Source organism: Pollachius pollachius (genome assembly GCF_949987615.1).
Source record: "Pollachius pollachius genome assembly, chromosome: 3".
Lineage (NCBI taxonomy): Eukaryota > Metazoa > Chordata > Actinopteri > Gadiformes > Gadidae > Pollachius > Pollachius pollachius.
The window spans coordinates 27,861,252-27,879,716 of NC_136936.1; the positions used below are offsets into that span (position 1 = coordinate 27,861,252).

Genomic DNA, 18,465 nt, shown 5'->3' on the forward strand with positions numbered 1-18,465 from the left:
TACATAAAACATTGTCAAATGGTGCTACGTGCTCTATTTTACCTTCAAATACATCTGTTTTTTAATTTACCAAAATCACTTCAACAAATGGATCTCAAGCATTGATGTGAAGGAGAAGCATTCTGCGACCTTTGAGTTCGAGTTGTCTTTTGATAATGCCCCCATAGCTTAGTAAAAGGACACATGGGAGGCCTTTCTTCTTCAGGCGTGTATACTGTAATACTCTATTGCTTCTTTGGCTTGTTCTCAGTGGTAGCGAGTGTGGACTCACTGGGAGAGACCAAGAGCTCAGCCGAGCTCTCCCTTTCAGGCAAAGGTCTGTATGTCACAGCTGCTTCATAGTTGTGCAGTGATATTGAATATGTAATTTAATTATCTGGTTGTTAAACTTGATACCTTGTCCTCTTACAGAAATTGGTTTGGGACAGGTTCCCAATGGTGAGTAGATATTAATTTGAAGTATTTCAAGGCAATCTTAAGTCCTTTCTGTAAAACAAAACAAAAACTTGACTGTAGCATAATCTTTACATTTTATTAAATAGAAAATGTTTCAGTTCAAACAAATATTTCCTGAAGTTTCAGCCATTAGCTAAAATTGAGTTTATCTCCAAACATACCAGTAAGTGAAGTGAAGGTAAACATCTCAAAAATAGATGAAACAAAATGGATTTTATCCAAATCTTTAATTGGGTAACACTCTACCATAAGGGTTTACTAATAATCATTAATTAACCTTAGTTAATGCAGTAATTAGCATTATTATATAGCATTAGCATAGGGGTAAGGGGAAGTGAGTTAGAGGTAGGTTGTTGATTGTAGATCAGTTCTTGTTAGTTTAAGGAACTCTGGTTCGATGGTATTATCAATTTATACCAAAGTTTACAATAATACCATAACCTTAGTTAAAATGTACACTATTAGGAAACATGGACATCATTAGTAAATTATTTTCTAGATCATTAGTCAACTGTTATTACACTGTTAATTAATGATTATTACTGAATTATCTAATGTTCCTTCATGGTTCATCAATGTACCATTATGAAGTAATTTATGTATGGATACATCTGTAGATATCCAAGACACAACAATTCGAGCACAGGAAACATCATCTCAGTTTATTTACACGGGTAAGACTAAACATTAGTAATAGCAATCACATTATCTCCAACTGAAATTGGACTTTTGAAGTTCACTAATGTTTGACGCTTCTACCAAAAGATTTAAAACCTGTTCTGCAATCTTCATCATCGTCCTCACCCTCCATCTTTAATACTTAATCCCAAATCATTAAACAAAATAATGAAAATATCCTCAACTCATGATTTACCCCGTTGAGTCATCGCTTTTAACTGCGGAAAGAGCTCTTTTTGCACACGGGAAGTTGATAACATGAAGTTGTCCTCTAACACCACAGCTAATCAGAGCTTCAGCACTGAAGAAAAAGCCATTTCTTTTTAGTATTCTTCAACCTCAGTCACACAGGGCTGGAACTCATCTTCTCATTCTCATCTTTCATTCCAAACCCTGTCATGTCTCTAGCGTGCTGCCTGTCTATCTGTCTGTGGTCTACAACACTTTGATTTTGATCTCATTTGTCCAAGTTGTATTCTCATTCCTAAATGTTTTTTTATGGATATCAATGTTATTTGTACCATTGTGTGATATATGGTATATTGTCTGATGTGTGGGTGTTTCAAAAGGCCTGTAGTTTGAGGTCCTAAGAAGTGGATATCCTATATGTGGGTGTTTCCTAAGGCCTATAGTTTGAGGTCCTAAGAAGTGGAGATCCTATATGAGGGTGTTCCTAAGGCCTATAGCTGAGGTCCTAAGAAGTGGAGATCCTATATGTGGGTGTTTCCTAAGGCCTATATTTTGAGGTCCTAAGAAGTGGAGATCCTATATGTGGGTTTTTTCTAAGATGACTTTCTTCCCTCAGCAGAAGAAAGGAAACCAGTTATAGAACGTGTTGAGAAGACACAAGTCAAAGGTACAGCTCTACCGGTTATCCATGCTAGCGTAGTGAACTAAACAACCTGCCACTCTTGCTTCTAGGCTTGTTTCCATGTAGACCTGCAGCCTTCCTTCTGTAGGACGTACAGCACTGCTTTCTGTTTGTGTGCTGAATGTGTTTGTGATCCACGTCTATGGATCAATTAGCAGCAGGTGTGGGCTGAATGTGCTAATTATCATTGGCTGTTTCACACTGTTTCAAACAAAGGCTTCTTTGTTCTGTTCAATGCTTTTCATTCTGCTTTACGGCAACTCTTTCAGCTCTTTTAAACCTAGACGCACTTTAACCAAATGTTATCTATAATCTAATGGTCAAACTATCGTTAAAGTTCCTGAAGCTGTCCGCAGACCAGAGGAGAAACTCTCTGTAGCCCAGCCTCCTGTCCCTGTTGCACCGCCCCCTGTTCAAGGTATTCATATACATCTTTCTGCATTGATTTTTTTTTCTGCCATTGTACTATTCTGAGTCTGTGTGGTGCGTCATGTAGACAGATTCATTCTGCCATGCTTTTTGTTTCTTGGTTTCTTCCAATATTTCTTCCATTCTTGAACCTTTCTTGTGTTGAAGTTGAAATTCAGTGATGTTATGTGTGTCATTGCCTAGTTGAACTTGTTGAAAATGTTTTTAAGTGCCTGAAATCAAGAAGCCTGAACCCAAAGTGAGCCCTGTTCCTCCACGCAGAGAAGAGGAACCTGCAATCCCAGAAGGTAACATCTTACGGTATATTCCATATTCTTGGGATAGATTCATTACCCAGCACACTTCAAGATCACAGTCTTTGCTGTTGAAATTCAAATTATTCTTATCCACTCTTTACATTACATCTTGTAATGGCTCTATCTTTTATCATTAATATTGTCGCTGCCTAGAGTGAATCACTGTTGTACTGTTAGTAAACGATGCCTATTGTGCATTGGATTCTTTCTTCTTGCTTTCTTTTCTTTCGCTCTGATACTAATGTATTGTCTGTTGACACAACATCACGTCTCTTTCTGTCCACTCCAAGAACTTTCAACATTACCTGAACCAGAAGTAGTTAGAAAACCACATTACACCCAAACACTTGCTGAACCTCAGGGAGTCTCAGCTAGTCCAGAACCAGTGACGCCCAGATCGACTCCCCAGCAGACGCCTGGCCCCCGTAAAGCTGCAGGTATGAAACGTTCTTCTTTCTTTCCTGTTTTTTTGCAAATTCTTGTGCATATGTTCGTCTGTGAAAAATTTGTGTGAATCAATTAGTGACACTTACACAAGTCTTCCAAAAAAAAACCTGTTTTTCCTAAACAAACCTCTGTGAAGCAGAGAAGCCCTCGTTTGAGGTGTTTCTTTGAGTAACAAGTATCTTCTTCTGCTACTAATATCTTGATCAGAAATGTTGTCATGTGATGTCATGGTAAATCTATTAGCATGAATGTCCCGTGACAAACTTACCACCTATGTGTGGAAAAGAAGCACTTAAACCAAAGTGACCACATTCAAACCTATGTTTGGATGCTTTCCTAAGCGCCAGATGTTCCTGTGGTGAAAGTCCCTGTGGCTCAGCCATCTGCCACCAAGGTCCACACTCCTAAAGCTCCGCCCATTACTGCCAAAGGTACTGCAGAGTTGATCTTACATTCTTCATCACATCTCTTGATGTTATCTGTTATGTTTAGGAATGTTACAAAATGGAACAATGTAGTGCATGTATTTTTTTTGTTTGCTAAATGTCTAATGCCAAGCACTCTTGAGAGTGTGATTCCTCAAATGAGCAGTGATATGTGTCGAATGTGTCAGTAATAAGTTAGCATCAAACGTGTGTTAAATGTTTCCTTAATACCCAGTACCCAAGGAACCTGTTGTTCAAACAATCACTCCTAAGCTTACCACACCAAAAGAACATGTTCCTTCTGGAGGTATTTAAGTCTGTTAATTACCTATTCTTTCTTCATTAAATTTAACACTGTCTCAGCCAGTAGGTTGGACAACATGTTTAATGTTGAATCTATTTGATGTAGTTGTTCCCAGACCAGAGGAACCAGTTGTTGATCGACCTGCCCCCAAGGTTACTCTGTCCATGAAAGATGTACCCCTACCTCAAGGTACTGCAAAGATGCTGTGACGCTTCCCTTTCTTGTCTTGTTCTAAGTTCTCTTCCAGAAGAGCTGTGTGCTTCTTCTGCCTCTTTTTCATATGCAGTTCTTATGAAATTGCACTCAGTGTGGGTTTACTTATAGCATCATATTCACAAACTATTATTTTTTCTTAAGTCTCAGAACCCAGAAAACAACGTGACCCACAACCTCCAAGCCGACCCCAGAAATCCCCATCAGAAGCTTTAAAAACAGGAGCTGATGTTAAACCTGATGCTGATCAGGCTCGGCCAGAACCGCTTTCTACTTTTAAAGTTCCAGAGCCACTGGCTCAGAAGCCACAGCAAGCCAAGCCAGAAACAATCGCACCTGTTTCAGAAGAAACCAAGCTTGTTCCCAGGAGGCCCAGAGAGGAAACAAGCATTGTTCCTCAGCCAACAGAGCTGACCCAAAAAGCTTCTACATTTGTTCCATTCAGTCCAGAGGCCAGAACCGAACAAGTACCCAATACAACTACAGAAATACCTAAACCAGCAGCAGTGGAACCAAAGCCACTATGTAAAGCTCCTGATAAGTCAAAACAAATCACAGAAAAACCTCAAGAAGGTAAATATAAGTTGAAATTTGATTCATATTAACACATAGCATCTTATCTTCTTTATCTTCCCTCTTCATATCTTTCTCAGTCTTGCAATATTGTGTCTGTCTGTCATGAATTTTTACTGTTTGCTTTGATGTTTGATGGATTAAAACAGTCAAACCGAAGGAATTACCACAGGATAAATCTGGAGTAGATAAACCACAACTGGATAAGAGAACGCCCACCACAGGTATGCTTTGAACCAAACACTTTTCTGCAAGAAGTTCTGATAATCTAGTGCTTTTAGATTACAATACAATTGCTGAAATGTGTGTTTTGTTGGTTGTCTTGCGTCTTCATCTTTGTCACCGTTCTATGGTGTTTAAAATCTTGGTTGTATTCTTAAGATGCTCACCTTCTGATGAAGACTGAGCAGGAAGCAAGAATAAGAGCTGAACAGAGGAAGAACGTATCCACAGAAGAAAGGAGGATTTTTCTGGAGAAGAGCTCCAGTGAGCTGAATAGTCTGACAGAATTCAGATCCACTTCAGAGGAAATGGGGTCATATGATCACAGGAAGGAACCAATTAGAAGTGAGATGAGAAAAAAAACGGTTGCAGTAAGAGATGAGGTTAGCACAGAGTACAGGGAAATACATAAAATACACAGCATTGAAGGTACCGTGGCTAAACCAAAGGAAAAACTTTACGAAGACATCAGACCTCCTGCCAAAGATGTAAATGGTTTATCTGCTAAGTCTGTGAGTCCTCCTCAAATCACGAAGGACTTAGCAACACCAAGTCCCTCACACCATTCTCCACATAGCCAGTCTCCGAAACCTAGGCCACCTAGCCAGTCTCCAACAGCTAGTCCACCTAGCCAGTCTCCATCAGCTAGTTTACCTAGCCAGTCTCCAACAGATAGTCCACCTGGCCAGTCTCCAACAGCTAGTCCACCTCACCAGTCTCCACCTAGCCAGTCCCTTCCCAAGAGAGAAGTACTGATACCTGAGAAAACAGCAGAACCATCAATTCCAATATTATCAAGTAGAGTGGAAATCCCTTGTGAGAAGGCTATTTCACTGGAAAATAGGGTTGATCAACGACATGTGTGCCAACAAACTGAGAGGTCCATTACTGCTCTTCCAGTGGAAGATTTGAGCCTATTCAAAAAACCTTCTACCCATGACCCCACAGCCGTTAAGATGCCACACGTAACTAAGATGGTCCTTCAAACTAAACAAGTTGACTCTGTTGGAGATAAGCAAGCTCCCAGAGCAAGGCAGTCTATGGGTGAATCAAGAGCAGTTTCTCCGAAACAAGAGACACCCGAAGAACAACAACATCCCACGCCTAAATCTTTACCTAAATCTTCCCCACAAAGGCAAGACAGCAAGAAAACAAAGCAATTGGAGAATATCGAAGAGCCAAAGCAAATGAAAGGTATTCAGCAATCAATTAAAGAACAATTCATACTCTTATGATCTCATGATCGCTTATGATCAACCCGTCTTATGCTTTTAATATAGAGATGTTATTCTACATCGCACTCTTGCCATACTTGCCATTGCTTTTAACCGTGTGTGTCTCAAGACACAAGAGCTCTTGATTAGCACCTCTTGATTAGCAGAAAACTTGCATTTGTGTGTAAATTAAACTCATCTTGGTGTTCATCTCTTCTGCATGCTTTGTGAATACCAGGAACATTGAACTTTATTTGAGTAGCACACTCTTGTCTGTTCAATGAATTCACGTTGTGCGTTATTGTGTCTTGAATTTTCATGTAGTCACAAGGACTTCAAAGTATTCAGGAAACCACTTGTATTATTTGGGATCCCATTTATTCCTCATGATGGTCTCTTTCTCTTTTGACACCAACAATCTTGAAAGGTGTCTTTCTATTGTGTCCTAATGTTTGTTCATTATTTGTGTATTTGGTCGAAAAGCTTGTTGCTTTCTTTGTCTTGATATTGCACCTTATATTCCAAAGTGCCTCCTCAAGAAGAGAAGAAACCTTCAGAACCAGCAGCAAAGCCTGCTCCTACTCCTCCTCCTCCTGCAGTCACGGTGGATGCTCCTCCAGGTAGTTTGGTACTTTGTGTTGTTGATGTTTTGTTTGTCAGACATTCTGTTGGTTGTATCATTGCATACACGTCTCTCCAGTCTTTAAAGCTTGTGATACATGGCCAGACATGTGACTGAGTTGATTTCTTGTAGCTAAAATCTCTACCGTGGAGAAGATAAAGGCTGCCCCAGTGGAGAAGAAAAGTCCCCCGCCCGCAACCATGGAGAACTCTCCTCCTGAAGGTACCATCTCTTGGCATCTCTTCGTCTGTTGCTCGGCTGAAGCACCTCTTAAAATCCTCTTCCTGCATTGTCACATTTACACAATATTATAATGTTATTATATATAATAATACATTTTCCATCAAATAGATACCCGAAGCTTTAGTTTCATGTCTTTTATTAATTAACATTGCTTGGTTAAATATATGTGTGTAAAGATTTTTCTTTTTGTATTTTATGTATATGTGAAGATTTTTTATGTTCTTATAGTATGTATCTTATAGTTTGAAATATAAGGTACATTAAGGTGAAGTCGAATGGAAGGTAATTCTTTAAGAATGAGTTTTCCAACTCTCAACCCAATTTACTATGCCTGTCTATCCCCCTCTTCCTTTGTTTGTACTGTTGTCTGTACTCATGTTCCCAATTCTTAAATTCTTGCAGACAAGGGGCCTGTCACAGCACCAGGACCAACTAAAGGTATTGAACTTCACAGTTTAAATTCTATGACCTATTTACTTTATTGATAACCTAATTGTCATATATCTTGCAGTTTTGTATGATTTTCTATGTGGTATTTCAAAGTAATTTGTGTTATAGCAAATGTGCCCTTGGTTCTAAGTCTGTCTATTGATTCTCAGAAAAAAAGTAATGTAAATGTGTCAACAATTCTGTAAAAATATATTTACTATCTTAAACACAGCTCTGTGTAGTAAACCAAAGGATAAGATTCCTGTTAAGGAGGCAAAATCTTCAGACACATCAAAGTTAAAGAAAAAAGTCCCACAATTGCCAAAAGAGGATGATCCTGTCCCTGAAATGATCAAACTAAAAAAAATTCCTGTGAAAGCCGCTGAATCTGAGAAGGAGGTCATCACTCAGCAGTCAGAAGTCAGGCGGCATAACGACATGGAGCTCACAGTCCATAAATTTCATGACAGAGAAGACCGCGAGCTCATCACCCTGGGCAGAACCCAACACATCTTCACGGCAGAGGAAGAGATTACTTATCTTGGGTATTTAGAGGACACTGAAAGAGTCCAGGTTTCACAAGAAATGGATATAAAAGCCGCTGCCTCAACCCCAAAAGATAATAAAAATGAGGTTCCTGAAGAGGCAAGTTTAACCAAGAAAAAAATACATAGGTTACAAAAAGAGGACAATGACCAAGAATGTATTAAATTAAAACCTTTTGAAAAATCATCAAACCATGATGACAAACAGCAGACAAACAAGTTGAAAAAAGTGCCAAGTAAACCCCAAGAATCTGATAAGGAAAGCCTAAGGTCTAAAGTGGAGGTAACCAGGCGTCCTGACTCAGAACCTATAGCTCATGCACGTCATCATAGAGATGATCCTGAGATTAAAGAGAAGGCGGGAGAAGTCTTTTCAGCACAAGAAGAAGGGTCTGAACGGGGCCATTCTGAGGCCCCTGAAATCACTGGGGCAGAAGAGGAGAATAATAGATGGACAAGTACCCCTAAAGTCTCGATGGAGGAAGAGCCTGAACCTGACCTTGCGAAAAAGAAAATTAAAAAGTTGTCAAAAGATGAAGAGGAGGAAGAAATGGTTAAATTGAAACCAATTAAAAAGCATGTGAAACCAGAGGCGACCGAGCCCCCCAAAGCTACCAAAGACAGTGGTTCAAGTAAAGATATTGAGGCCAGACCACGGAGGACAGCTGGGACCGTCCAGATCGATGAACCCACTGTTATGAAACCAGAGGTTGAACCAGCAGTTCCCAATGGAACTGCTGATGCTGTCAGCAAACCAGGAGATGAAGAATCACCGCCACCTACAACCAGGACCACCAGGACTCCCGATGCCAAGGTGGACCAGGAGGCTGTCACACCTAAGAAGCTGCTTGATAAAAGTCCCAAAGCAAGAGAACAAGATGCTGACAAGCCTCCAACAAAAGTTAAGGTTACTGCCGTACCAGATAAAGAAAAAGCGCAGGTTGCATTAAAACATTTAACCAAGATCCCAAAGGATGACGAAAAACTAACAACACCTCAATTACCTGGTAAGAAACAATCGAAAGAGCCCACCGAACAGCAGCACAGGGATAGTCCTGTCAGTAGTGAAAAGGAGAAGGGCGTTAAGCCAGCCAAGTCCATCAAACATCCAAGTCCTCCTGGAGCAGAACCCCCAGCCACCAAAGAACAGCCCCTGCTGAAAGCATCTGGAGAAACTGGAGAAGGAATTCAACAAAAGCTTGAAGCAGTTGGGAAGAAAGGTTTGGAAATTAAAAAGACTCCATCACTAACAGCAGTTAAAGAAATGCCAAAAGAGGAGGGACTTTTGAAGCTAGTTGAGCAGCTCAAGAAGTTTGAGTTGAAAAAGACCCCAACTCCCAAAGTTGATAAAACAAAGCCTGAAGAGGTGGGATCACTTCCAATTGATAGAAAACTAAGTGGTTCAAAAGTCATCAGGATCCCGAAAACAGTTTCCCCAAAAGATTCAGTTGAGGCTGTGGCTCTCAGAACAGTTCCCAGGAAACGCTCCCCAGAAGAGGAGATGGCTGGAGAAGCAGTGAAGCCCAGCAAAGGGAAGGTCCCCATGTCCAAGGAGATTTCTCCTGGATCCTTGAAGTTCCCCATGTCCAAGGAGGTTTCTCCTGGATCCGTGAGGGTCCCCATGTCCAAGGAGGTTTCTCCTGGATCCGTGAAGGTCCCCATGTCCAAGGAGGTTTCTCCTGGATCTGTGAAGGTCCCCATGTCCAAGGAGGTTTCTCCTGGATCCATGAAGGTCCCCATGTCCAAGGAGGTTTCTCCTGGATCCGTGAAGGTCCCCATGTCCAAGGAGGTTTCTCCTGGATCCGTGAAGGTCCCCATGTCCAAGGAGGTTTCTCCTGGATCCGTGCAGCTGAGGAAGGTCCCTACTCAGCTAGAGGAGGAGGTGTTTGAAGAGGAGTACGAGGGCCAGCCAGAAGAGGGGGAAGATAATGAGGAGGTCTGGGGCTGGGAGATGGTGCCCATAGAGGAAGGTGAAGATAGAGAAGAGGATGGGTTCGTTGAAATGCCAGGCATGCCTGGAGCTAAACGAGGTGAGAACATCCCTCCTAATGCCCGGAGCCTCATCACTTCCTCACCCATCCTAATCATCTGACCCATCTGTGACCAAAGGCGCCATCCAACCCATCATCTCTTTACCTCTTTACAATCAACTCATCCATCATCCATCATCCATGATCTTCATTGTTAGTGTCAATTATTTGGATTCTTGAGTTGGAGTTCTGTAATCTTCTATCATCCACATCATCATCATCATCATCATCATCATCATCATCATCATCATCATCATCATCATCTTTTTTCTGTATGTTCATCTTTGCATGTTTATATTTGTTTGTTGCCACCATCATCCTCATAACTGCATTTTCTATATCTTTATCTTTGTTTTCAATGTGTTAAATGTATGTTTCTCAGGGAAAGAAATGTCTTTGATTATGTGGTTCCTGTTAGTCTGGTCCTGTGTCAAACTATCTTGAGTGTTGAATGAAACCTCACACTCTTGTTTTGTGTCCAGATGGAAGGCCAGCTGACGAGCTTCCTAAAGGCAGAGGCCGAGGACTTGGGGGTGAGGTTATACTCTTATCTCAGACTAGATCACATTTTATACTCTTACTTTACTCTTCTGTGTGTCAGGTGTTGACACTTCTTCTCTCTCCTTCTTAACTCTAAGATCTTAGATCTATTATTCTGTTTCATTTCCTCACTGTGTTTTTCATGAATGAATGATCATTTTCAGAATTGTTTTCTGCCATTTCAGCCAAGCAGACCCCATCTCCTGGTGATGGAGGCCGAGGCAGGGGCCTGAAGCCTGGGGGAAAGGGCCCGTCCCCACCAGATGAGCCCTTTGCAGGATTCAAACTCAAAGCTGTTCCTCTGAAGTTCATCAAAAAGCTTCAAAACATTGTGTTGACAGAGGCAGAGTCTATTGGCTCATCTGCTGTATTTGAGTGTGATGTTTCCCCCTCTACTGCCATTGCTTCCTGGATGAAGGATGGAAGCAACATTCGCGAAAGCCCCAAACACAAATTCACTGCAGATGGAAAAGACCGCAAACTGAACATTATTGATGTGCAGCTTTCTGATGCTGGTGAATACACGTGCGTGCTCAAGAATGCCGGAAAGGAAATATCGTGCACAGCCAAGCTCATTGTTGAAGGTATGTTCATTTTTGTGTATCCAGCCCAGATAATTGAATGGGTCTGTACGTTTTTTAGGTGAAACAGCAGCACACATTCATTCTAAGAAACATAGGAAAATGTTAAATTACGCAATTAGGTTTTTACTGTGACGGGGCCTAGATTTAGCCAAAAGAACACCCAATAGAACATCCAGTCCTGGATGTATGTGAATTGCCTGTGACCAAAGTTATTTTTAACGCACAAGAGATACATTGCTTTAGATCCCCTTTGAATAAGAGGGACAATAACGTTACGCTAATTGATTTCTCATTATCTCATATTCCAAAATCCGAGAACATGTGTCCCTCCTTAGTCTCTTGTAGATTGTAGACTGAGCAGATTGAAGTTGAAATGCAGTTCAAATCTTTGCTGTTCTTCCGTCAGAGCTTCCAGTGAAATGGATCAAGGAGCTGGAGCCCGATACATCCTGCATCAAAACTCAGCCCATGTACCTGATCTGTGAGCTGAACAAAGAGAGGGACGTGGTCTGGAAGAGGAACGGAGCGCCCCTCAAAAGTAAGGCTGGCAAGATCGCCATTAACATCATTGGTCTGCAGCACGCTGTGACCGTCCAGAACACCACCGAGGAGGATGCCGGCCTTTACACTTGTGAGGTGGCCAATCAACCAGAAGTAAAAACGTCAACTGCTGTCAAGATCATTGGTGAGTATAAGCATGAATTAAAGATGTAGGTGACATAGATTGTGTTTGATTATGATACTGCACAAAGCTCTTTATTGATCACTTAATTTTCTCGATTTGAAATATTGTCCTTTTCAGAAATCATCAAGGACTGGCTGGTGAAGCCTCTAAGAGACCAGCATGTGAAACCCAGGTCCAAGGCCACATTCAAGTGCGAGCTGTTTAAGGACACTCCCAACGTGAAGTGGTTTAAAGGAGATGAGGAGATGACTCCGTCTGATAAGGTGGAGCTGAAGAAAGATGGAAAGGACATGAGTCTCACCATCAACAACTGCCAGCCTAGTGATGTTGCAGAGTACACCATTGCGGTGGAAGATCGTAGATATGCAGCCAAACTCACCCTGGGAGGTCAGTTTAAGAGAAAAACACACATCCACATGTTTAAAGGGGCACTGGTAGGATTTCATGGCATCTAGCGGTGAGAGTGGAGATTGCAACCACCCTCCCCCCTTAATTTCCACCAATGTAGGAAAAGCAATAGTGGCATATAGGCCTCCTGGCATGTAAGACACGAGTAGCTACTTACTTAATTATGTCATCCTCTACGACAGCATCGAGGAGCATAGACAAATGGTCCATGATGAGGTAGATAGCCATTATGCATCCTCTTTAGAGCCATGCTGGGCTACTATCGAAAAGAGCAGTGCAACTGCACGTTTCGGCATAATTTAAGAGGACCTCTGTCATGAGGACCGACCGATGTAGATAAACTATAAACTAAAGCTTATTCTAAGGCGATTATTTTGATCATGATTATACACTTATTAAAACATCTTTTGTTCCTTCTGCTGAATACCACTAAAGACTACACACTGCACCTTTAAAAGTATCTCTGCATATAATTGCATAAGTTATACACTGTATTGTCTGATGTTGACATTGTGTTTTAATGCAGAGCGCGAGGCGGAAGTCCTGAAGCCGCTCTCAAATGTGGATGTGACCGAAAAGGAACAAGCTAACTTTGAAACAGAGATCTCCGAGGATGATGTGGTTGGAGAATGGAAGCTGAGAGGCCAAGTCCTGAGCAGGACGCCGGTAACACTCTCAATACACAAAGCTTTACTTCCGATTCACTGCCTCTTAGAACCATTTAAGATGATTCATTGATCACTTTTTTATCATCATATGGTAAGAAGACCATATGATGAACCGTATTTATCATGCTCATCGGTTCATTTTCATTAGACATGTGACATCCGGGCGGAGGGCCGAAAGCGTTTCCTGACCCTGAAGAACGTTCAGCTGGACCAGGCCGGGGAGGTGTCTTACCAGGCTCTCAATGCCGTCACCAGCTCCATGCTCACCGTCAAAGGTAGGCTCCTCTTCCTCATGTTCTTCCTCATCCTCCTGTTTATGACATGGGTGTTTCAACAGCTCTGCTTCTGCTGTGAATAACCAATGATAATTCATACCTCCCAGAAATCGAAATGGGCTTTGTTGTCCCACTGGAGGATGTTTCTGTGCATGAAAAGAAACAGGCTAAGTTTGAATGCATCATCACAAAGGAGGTGTCAAAGGTCATGTGGTTCAGAGGGTCTGACATCATCACCCCGAGTCCCAAATATGAACTTATTGATGATGGAAAAAAACACATGCTGATCATAAACAGCTGTGAGTTTGATGATGAATCCCAGTATTCTATTGAAGTGTTGGACCAAAAGACCAGCGCTCAGCTCACTGTGGAAGGTATGTATGGGATAGCAGCCGAGGGGGATCTTAACCCCTCATTCTGTTTGCTGCTCGGAGTGGGGCCTTACACAAACCTGTCTGCTAACCTCCTGTATTCCAGGAATGAGGCTCAAATTTACCAAGCCCCTTCAGAACCAAACCCAAAAAGAAGGTTGCACGGCACTCTTTGAGTTGAAGCTGACTCACGAGAACGTCCCAGTGGTTTGGTACCGTAATGAAGTAAAACTTCATGTGAGCAGAACAGTGCTCACCTATGTTGACGGAGTGAAACACAGTCTAGAAATGAGGATGCTCAGTCTAGACGACACTTGCCAGATTAAGGCAGAGGCCAAAGGCATTAACTCCATGGCAAAACTGACGGTCATAGGTAATGCACATCTTACTTCCATGTCTTCTGACTCACGTCTCCAAAGTTATTTTCTTCTCTGCAGTGCTTCCGTGTTCCTTTCCCACAGAGACTGTACCGACTGAGTGGGTGATCAGATTGTATGCTGTAGTTCCCCACCAGAGAGCTTCAGTCAACAGTTTGAATTTATCTTGTTGCAGAGGGAGATGCTCTGTTCACCGTCAAGCTCCAGGACTACACAGCGACGGAGAAGGATGAGGTGACGCTCGACTGTGAACTCAGCAAAGACGTCCCTGTGATGTGGTACCACAACGAGAAGGAGCTCATCACATCCAAGATGGTGCTGATGAAATCTGAGGGGTTGCGTAGAGTTCTGGTCCTGAAGAAGGTGGAGGAAAAAGATAAAGGACAATATGCATGTGACTGTGGAACAGACAAGACCACGGCTAAAGTTATTATTGAAGGTAAATCCATCTCATGGAAATAATTAACTGACCCCCCACTACAGTAAGGAAACTTTAATGTTTTACATTTGTATGTTTGTTTATCTTTCCTCTGTAGCTCGTGACATCAAGGTGGTGCGTCCTCTGTATGGGGTGGAGGTGTTTGATGAGGAGACGGCTCGTTTTGAGGTGGAGATCTCGGAGGATGACGTCCATGGCGAGTGGAAACTGAACGGAGAAGTCCTCAGTGCTTCTTCTGTGAGTTATCCAACCAGATGATTATTATTGATATATCTGGGTGTTTGAATACCTGTTGAGAGAATCCGTTCATTGTGTGTTGCAGGATGTTGAAATCGTTGAGGAGGGAGGCAAGCACACTCTGATCTTATACAACTGTAAGGTGCTCCAGACAGGAGAGTTGTCGTACAGCGCTGCCAATGCCAAGTGCTCTGCTAACCTGAAAGTGAAGGGTGAGATTACACTTCATTTAGGCTCACATTAACACTTTCAAAACTTGTGTCAACTTTAATAGCCGTACATACTTGGCTAATATTAGAACATTAAAAAAAACAACGAAAGGGTTATCATGACAAATAGGTCCAGTTGCAAGGATACCTGGTCCACAGCAGTCTGGTTCAAAAGCTCAACCTCAAGTATTTTCTGAAACCTGATTGGTAATTGTATTGTGAAACCTTTATTCCCAGAACTCCCCCTGAACTTCACCACCCCATTGAGCGATGTGCTCATCTACGAGAAGGATGAGGCCCGCTTCGAGGTGGAGGTGTCCAGGGCATCCAAGACCACCAGATGGTTGAAGGGAACTCAGGAGCTGGAGAATAATGAGAAGTACGAGATCATCCATGAGGCCAACATGCACACGCTGGTGATAAAGTCTGCTGCCTACGAAGACGAGGCCAAGTACATGTTTGAGGCTGAAGACAAACGCACATCGGCCAAACTTGTCATACAAGGTACAAGTCATTTCTAGATATAAGTTAATAAAAGACCTGTGTTCTCCATTATTTGGTTATAGTTCAAACCATAGACTAATAATTGATCTTACATTGTTCTGTCAGGTATCCGACTGGAGTTTGTGAAAACGATTAAAGATGTGACTGTGAAGGAGCGTGAGACCGCAGAGTTCAGCATCGAACTCTCCCATGAGAAGATCCAGGTTTCTTGGTACAAGAACGATGTCCGCCTGCACCCCAGCAAGGTGGTCCACATGTCGGACCAGGCCAAGACCCACACCCTGGCCTTCAAGGAAGTGACCATCGATGACACCTCCCTGATCAGGGTGGAGGCCATGGGCAAGACAGCCTCAGCCATGCTCACCGTCATCGGTTGGTACTTGTCTTATCCTCACCAAACCTGATGTTTGGATATATATTGATAATGTCAGTGTTGTTCTATAAAGAGTATATGGGATTTTGGCTAGTATCAAATACATTTGATCAAGAAGTTTGGAAGATTGGGTTTAATAGAGTGCTGTTTTCACATGCGTCAACATCTATACATGATGTTTTGTGATTTATTGCAGAGGGAGACTTGTACTTCACCACCAAGCTGCAGAACTACACAGCTGTGGAGAAGGATGATGTTATTCTGGTCTGTGAACTCAGTAAGTCTGTAGCAGAGGTCAAATGGTTCAAGGATGGGAAAGAAATAATTCCCTCCAAGACAATTTCCGTCAGAGCCGATGGCAAGAAGCGCATCTTGACAGTGAAGAAGGCATCTAAGGCCAACATCGGGGCGTACACCTGCGACTGTGGCTCGGACAAAACCACGGCTAACCTCAACATTGAAGGTAAGATCAGACTAACACCCAAGTTATTTATTTTGATGTTCTAAATATTTCAGTGTCTCACTAAATGCTGTCCCATCTCCCGGCAGAACGCGACATCAAGGTGGTGCGTCCGCTGTACAGCGTGGAGGTCACAGAGACGGAGACGGCTAAGTTTGAAACAGAGATCTCTGAGTCGGACGTCCATGGAAACTGGAAGCTCAAGGGAGAACCACTCCACCAGTCCAACGTGAGTGGTATTGGAGGATTGTATTGCCCAATGAAGGCCCTGTTAGAACTACCGAGCCCTAGAAGCTTTGTTTGTTATTGCTGCTAGGACGTGGAGATCAAGGAGGAAGGCACCAAACACATGCTGGTCCTCTTCAACGTCCGCATGGATATGGCCGGAGGAGTGGACTTCTCTGCAGCTAACGCTAAATCTACGGCCCAGCTCAGAGTCAAAGGTATGGTCATGAAAAAGGCACTAGACTATGAATAGTATTGTATGATATGAATGTAGAATTAATTATTTTCATAGTCAAGTCTATCCAGATTAGAATGCAGCTGTAACAGACCGTTACAGGTTTTGGATTATTGTGGTCTTATCTCAAGTGGCCTGAGAGACTCCTCCCCCAACAACAAAGTGATAGGGGCTGGGTCTGGGGGCTGGGTCTGGGGGCTGGGGGCTTGGTCTGGGGGCTGGGTCCGGGGGGCTGGGGGCTGGGTTTGGGGGTCTGGGTCTGGGCGCTGGGTCTGGGTCTGGGGGCTGGGTCTGGGTCTGGGGGCTTGATCTGGGGAACTGACCATCTCTGGTGTCTCCTCTTCAGCCCGCAGTGTCTGTTTGAGCAGACCTCTGAAGGACGTGACCGTGACCGCTGGAGAGACCGCCACCTTCGAGTGTGAGCTGTCCTACGAGGGCATCCCCGTGGAGTGGTTCCTGGGGGGGCAGAAGATGGAAGCCAGCAGCCGGGTAAGCAGAGAACCACTGGTTTACAACACTAGTGATACTACACACTGGTTAAAAACACTAGTGCTACTACACACTGGTTTACAACACTATTCCCTCTACACACTGGCACAAAGCACTAGTCCTACTACACACTGGTTTGCAAAACTAGTCCTAATACACACTGGTTTACAACACTAGTGCAATTACACACTGCTTGAAAACACTAGTGCTACTACACACTGGTACACAATACAAATCCTACTACACACTGGTACACAACACTTGTCCTACTAAACAGTGGTACACACAAGTATTAACCCTAGTCATATATAACACCACATGGGTCTACACCCCAGTTTTGTACATGCTGTTGAAGTATCTCAACAGGCTGACTACAGATAAGGATGCGCTCAAAGCTCTCCTACTGTGAGATAACGGTTATTTTTAACGCACCAGAGGCACATTGCTTTAGATCCCCTTTGAATTAGAGGGACAATAATGTTACGCTAAATGATTTCTCATTATCTCCTATTCCAAAACCAAGCTAAGACATTTTCAAAAGCTTTTTCAAGTTGAGAGAACACAATGATGTTTAGGAAAAAAAGTGGGTTTAGAAAGCGAATTAAAGTTAGGTAAAGGTCATTTTGTGGAAAGGGGTGTTGAGTTTTATCACTGTGGTTTCAGGTTGTGACTCGCATGGAAGGCAAGACCCATTCTCTGACGGTCAGGGACGTTAAGCTATCTGAAGCTGGAGAGGTCAAGCTCACTGCTAAAGACTTCCAGACCCAAGCTACGCTCAACGTCGGCGGTAAGGCTCAGTCTTTACTAACATTACCACAACACTCAACCACAGAGGTAACACTTAGTCTTTACTAACATTACAACACAATACTCATCTACAGAGGTTATACTCAGTCTTTGCTAACATTACCACAACACTCACCCACAGTGGTAACACTCAGACTTTATTAACATTACCGCAACACACTCGACCACAGAGGTAACACTCAGACTATACTAACACTACCACAACACTCACTATCCCAAATAACATATCATGTAACAACATTTTAAATACTTATGATAAAATGATAAAGCAGTGTTTTCCAATCAGCCATAGATGCCGCATTCTGAACCAGTCATTATTAAAGTGGTCATTATTGTGTCATTATTGTCATTGAAGAAATATATTCTTCTGCTATAGAAGAATTAAAATTGCATGATGATACTGTAGCTGGTATTAGCTCATGAATGGCTTTAGACAAAATATAGGAAGCATTAAGAGAAGAACAAGTGACTTAATAACAGAAAGTACCTTACAAATTGGATTGTGTAGAATCGAAGCAACACCATAATTCAACCCAGACGATTGTATGTCTACAAATTGCTTACTGAAAACTGAATTTGCAC

General features: G+C 42.5%; 1 protein-coding gene across 1 annotated transcript in view; it reads left to right on the forward strand.

Moving 5' to 3' along the window:
* The window catches only part of ttn.1 (titin, tandem duplicate 1), a gene marked incomplete at both ends in the record, with an annotated part of 341,754 nt that overhangs the window by 209,377 nt on the left and 113,912 nt on the right, over nucleotides 1-18,465 (forward strand). Inside the window, 23 exons of the mRNA XM_079733756.1 lie at nucleotides 251-316; nucleotides 412-438; nucleotides 2,696-2,721; nucleotides 3,557-3,608; nucleotides 5,074-5,178; nucleotides 6,883-6,972; nucleotides 7,396-7,431; nucleotides 10,480-10,530; nucleotides 10,723-11,121; nucleotides 11,528-11,806; nucleotides 11,924-12,193; nucleotides 12,741-12,880; nucleotides 13,031-13,157; nucleotides 14,081-14,344; nucleotides 14,442-14,581; nucleotides 14,667-14,793; nucleotides 15,028-15,294; nucleotides 15,400-15,666; nucleotides 15,864-16,130; nucleotides 16,217-16,356; nucleotides 16,444-16,570; nucleotides 16,934-17,076; nucleotides 17,740-17,863. Of these exons, the coding sequence (XP_079589882.1) occupies nucleotides 251-316; nucleotides 412-438; nucleotides 2,696-2,721; nucleotides 3,557-3,608; nucleotides 5,074-5,178; nucleotides 6,883-6,972; nucleotides 7,396-7,431; nucleotides 10,480-10,530; nucleotides 10,723-11,121; nucleotides 11,528-11,806; nucleotides 11,924-12,193; nucleotides 12,741-12,880; nucleotides 13,031-13,157; nucleotides 14,081-14,344; nucleotides 14,442-14,581; nucleotides 14,667-14,793; nucleotides 15,028-15,294; nucleotides 15,400-15,666; nucleotides 15,864-16,130; nucleotides 16,217-16,356; nucleotides 16,444-16,570; nucleotides 16,934-17,076; nucleotides 17,740-17,863 (3,534 nt within the window). The remainder of the gene's footprint in view (nucleotides 1-250; nucleotides 317-411; nucleotides 439-2,695; nucleotides 2,722-3,556; nucleotides 3,609-5,073; nucleotides 5,179-6,882; nucleotides 6,973-7,395; nucleotides 7,432-10,479; nucleotides 10,531-10,722; nucleotides 11,122-11,527; nucleotides 11,807-11,923; nucleotides 12,194-12,740; nucleotides 12,881-13,030; nucleotides 13,158-14,080; nucleotides 14,345-14,441; nucleotides 14,582-14,666; nucleotides 14,794-15,027; nucleotides 15,295-15,399; nucleotides 15,667-15,863; nucleotides 16,131-16,216; nucleotides 16,357-16,443; nucleotides 16,571-16,933; nucleotides 17,077-17,739; nucleotides 17,864-18,465) is intronic.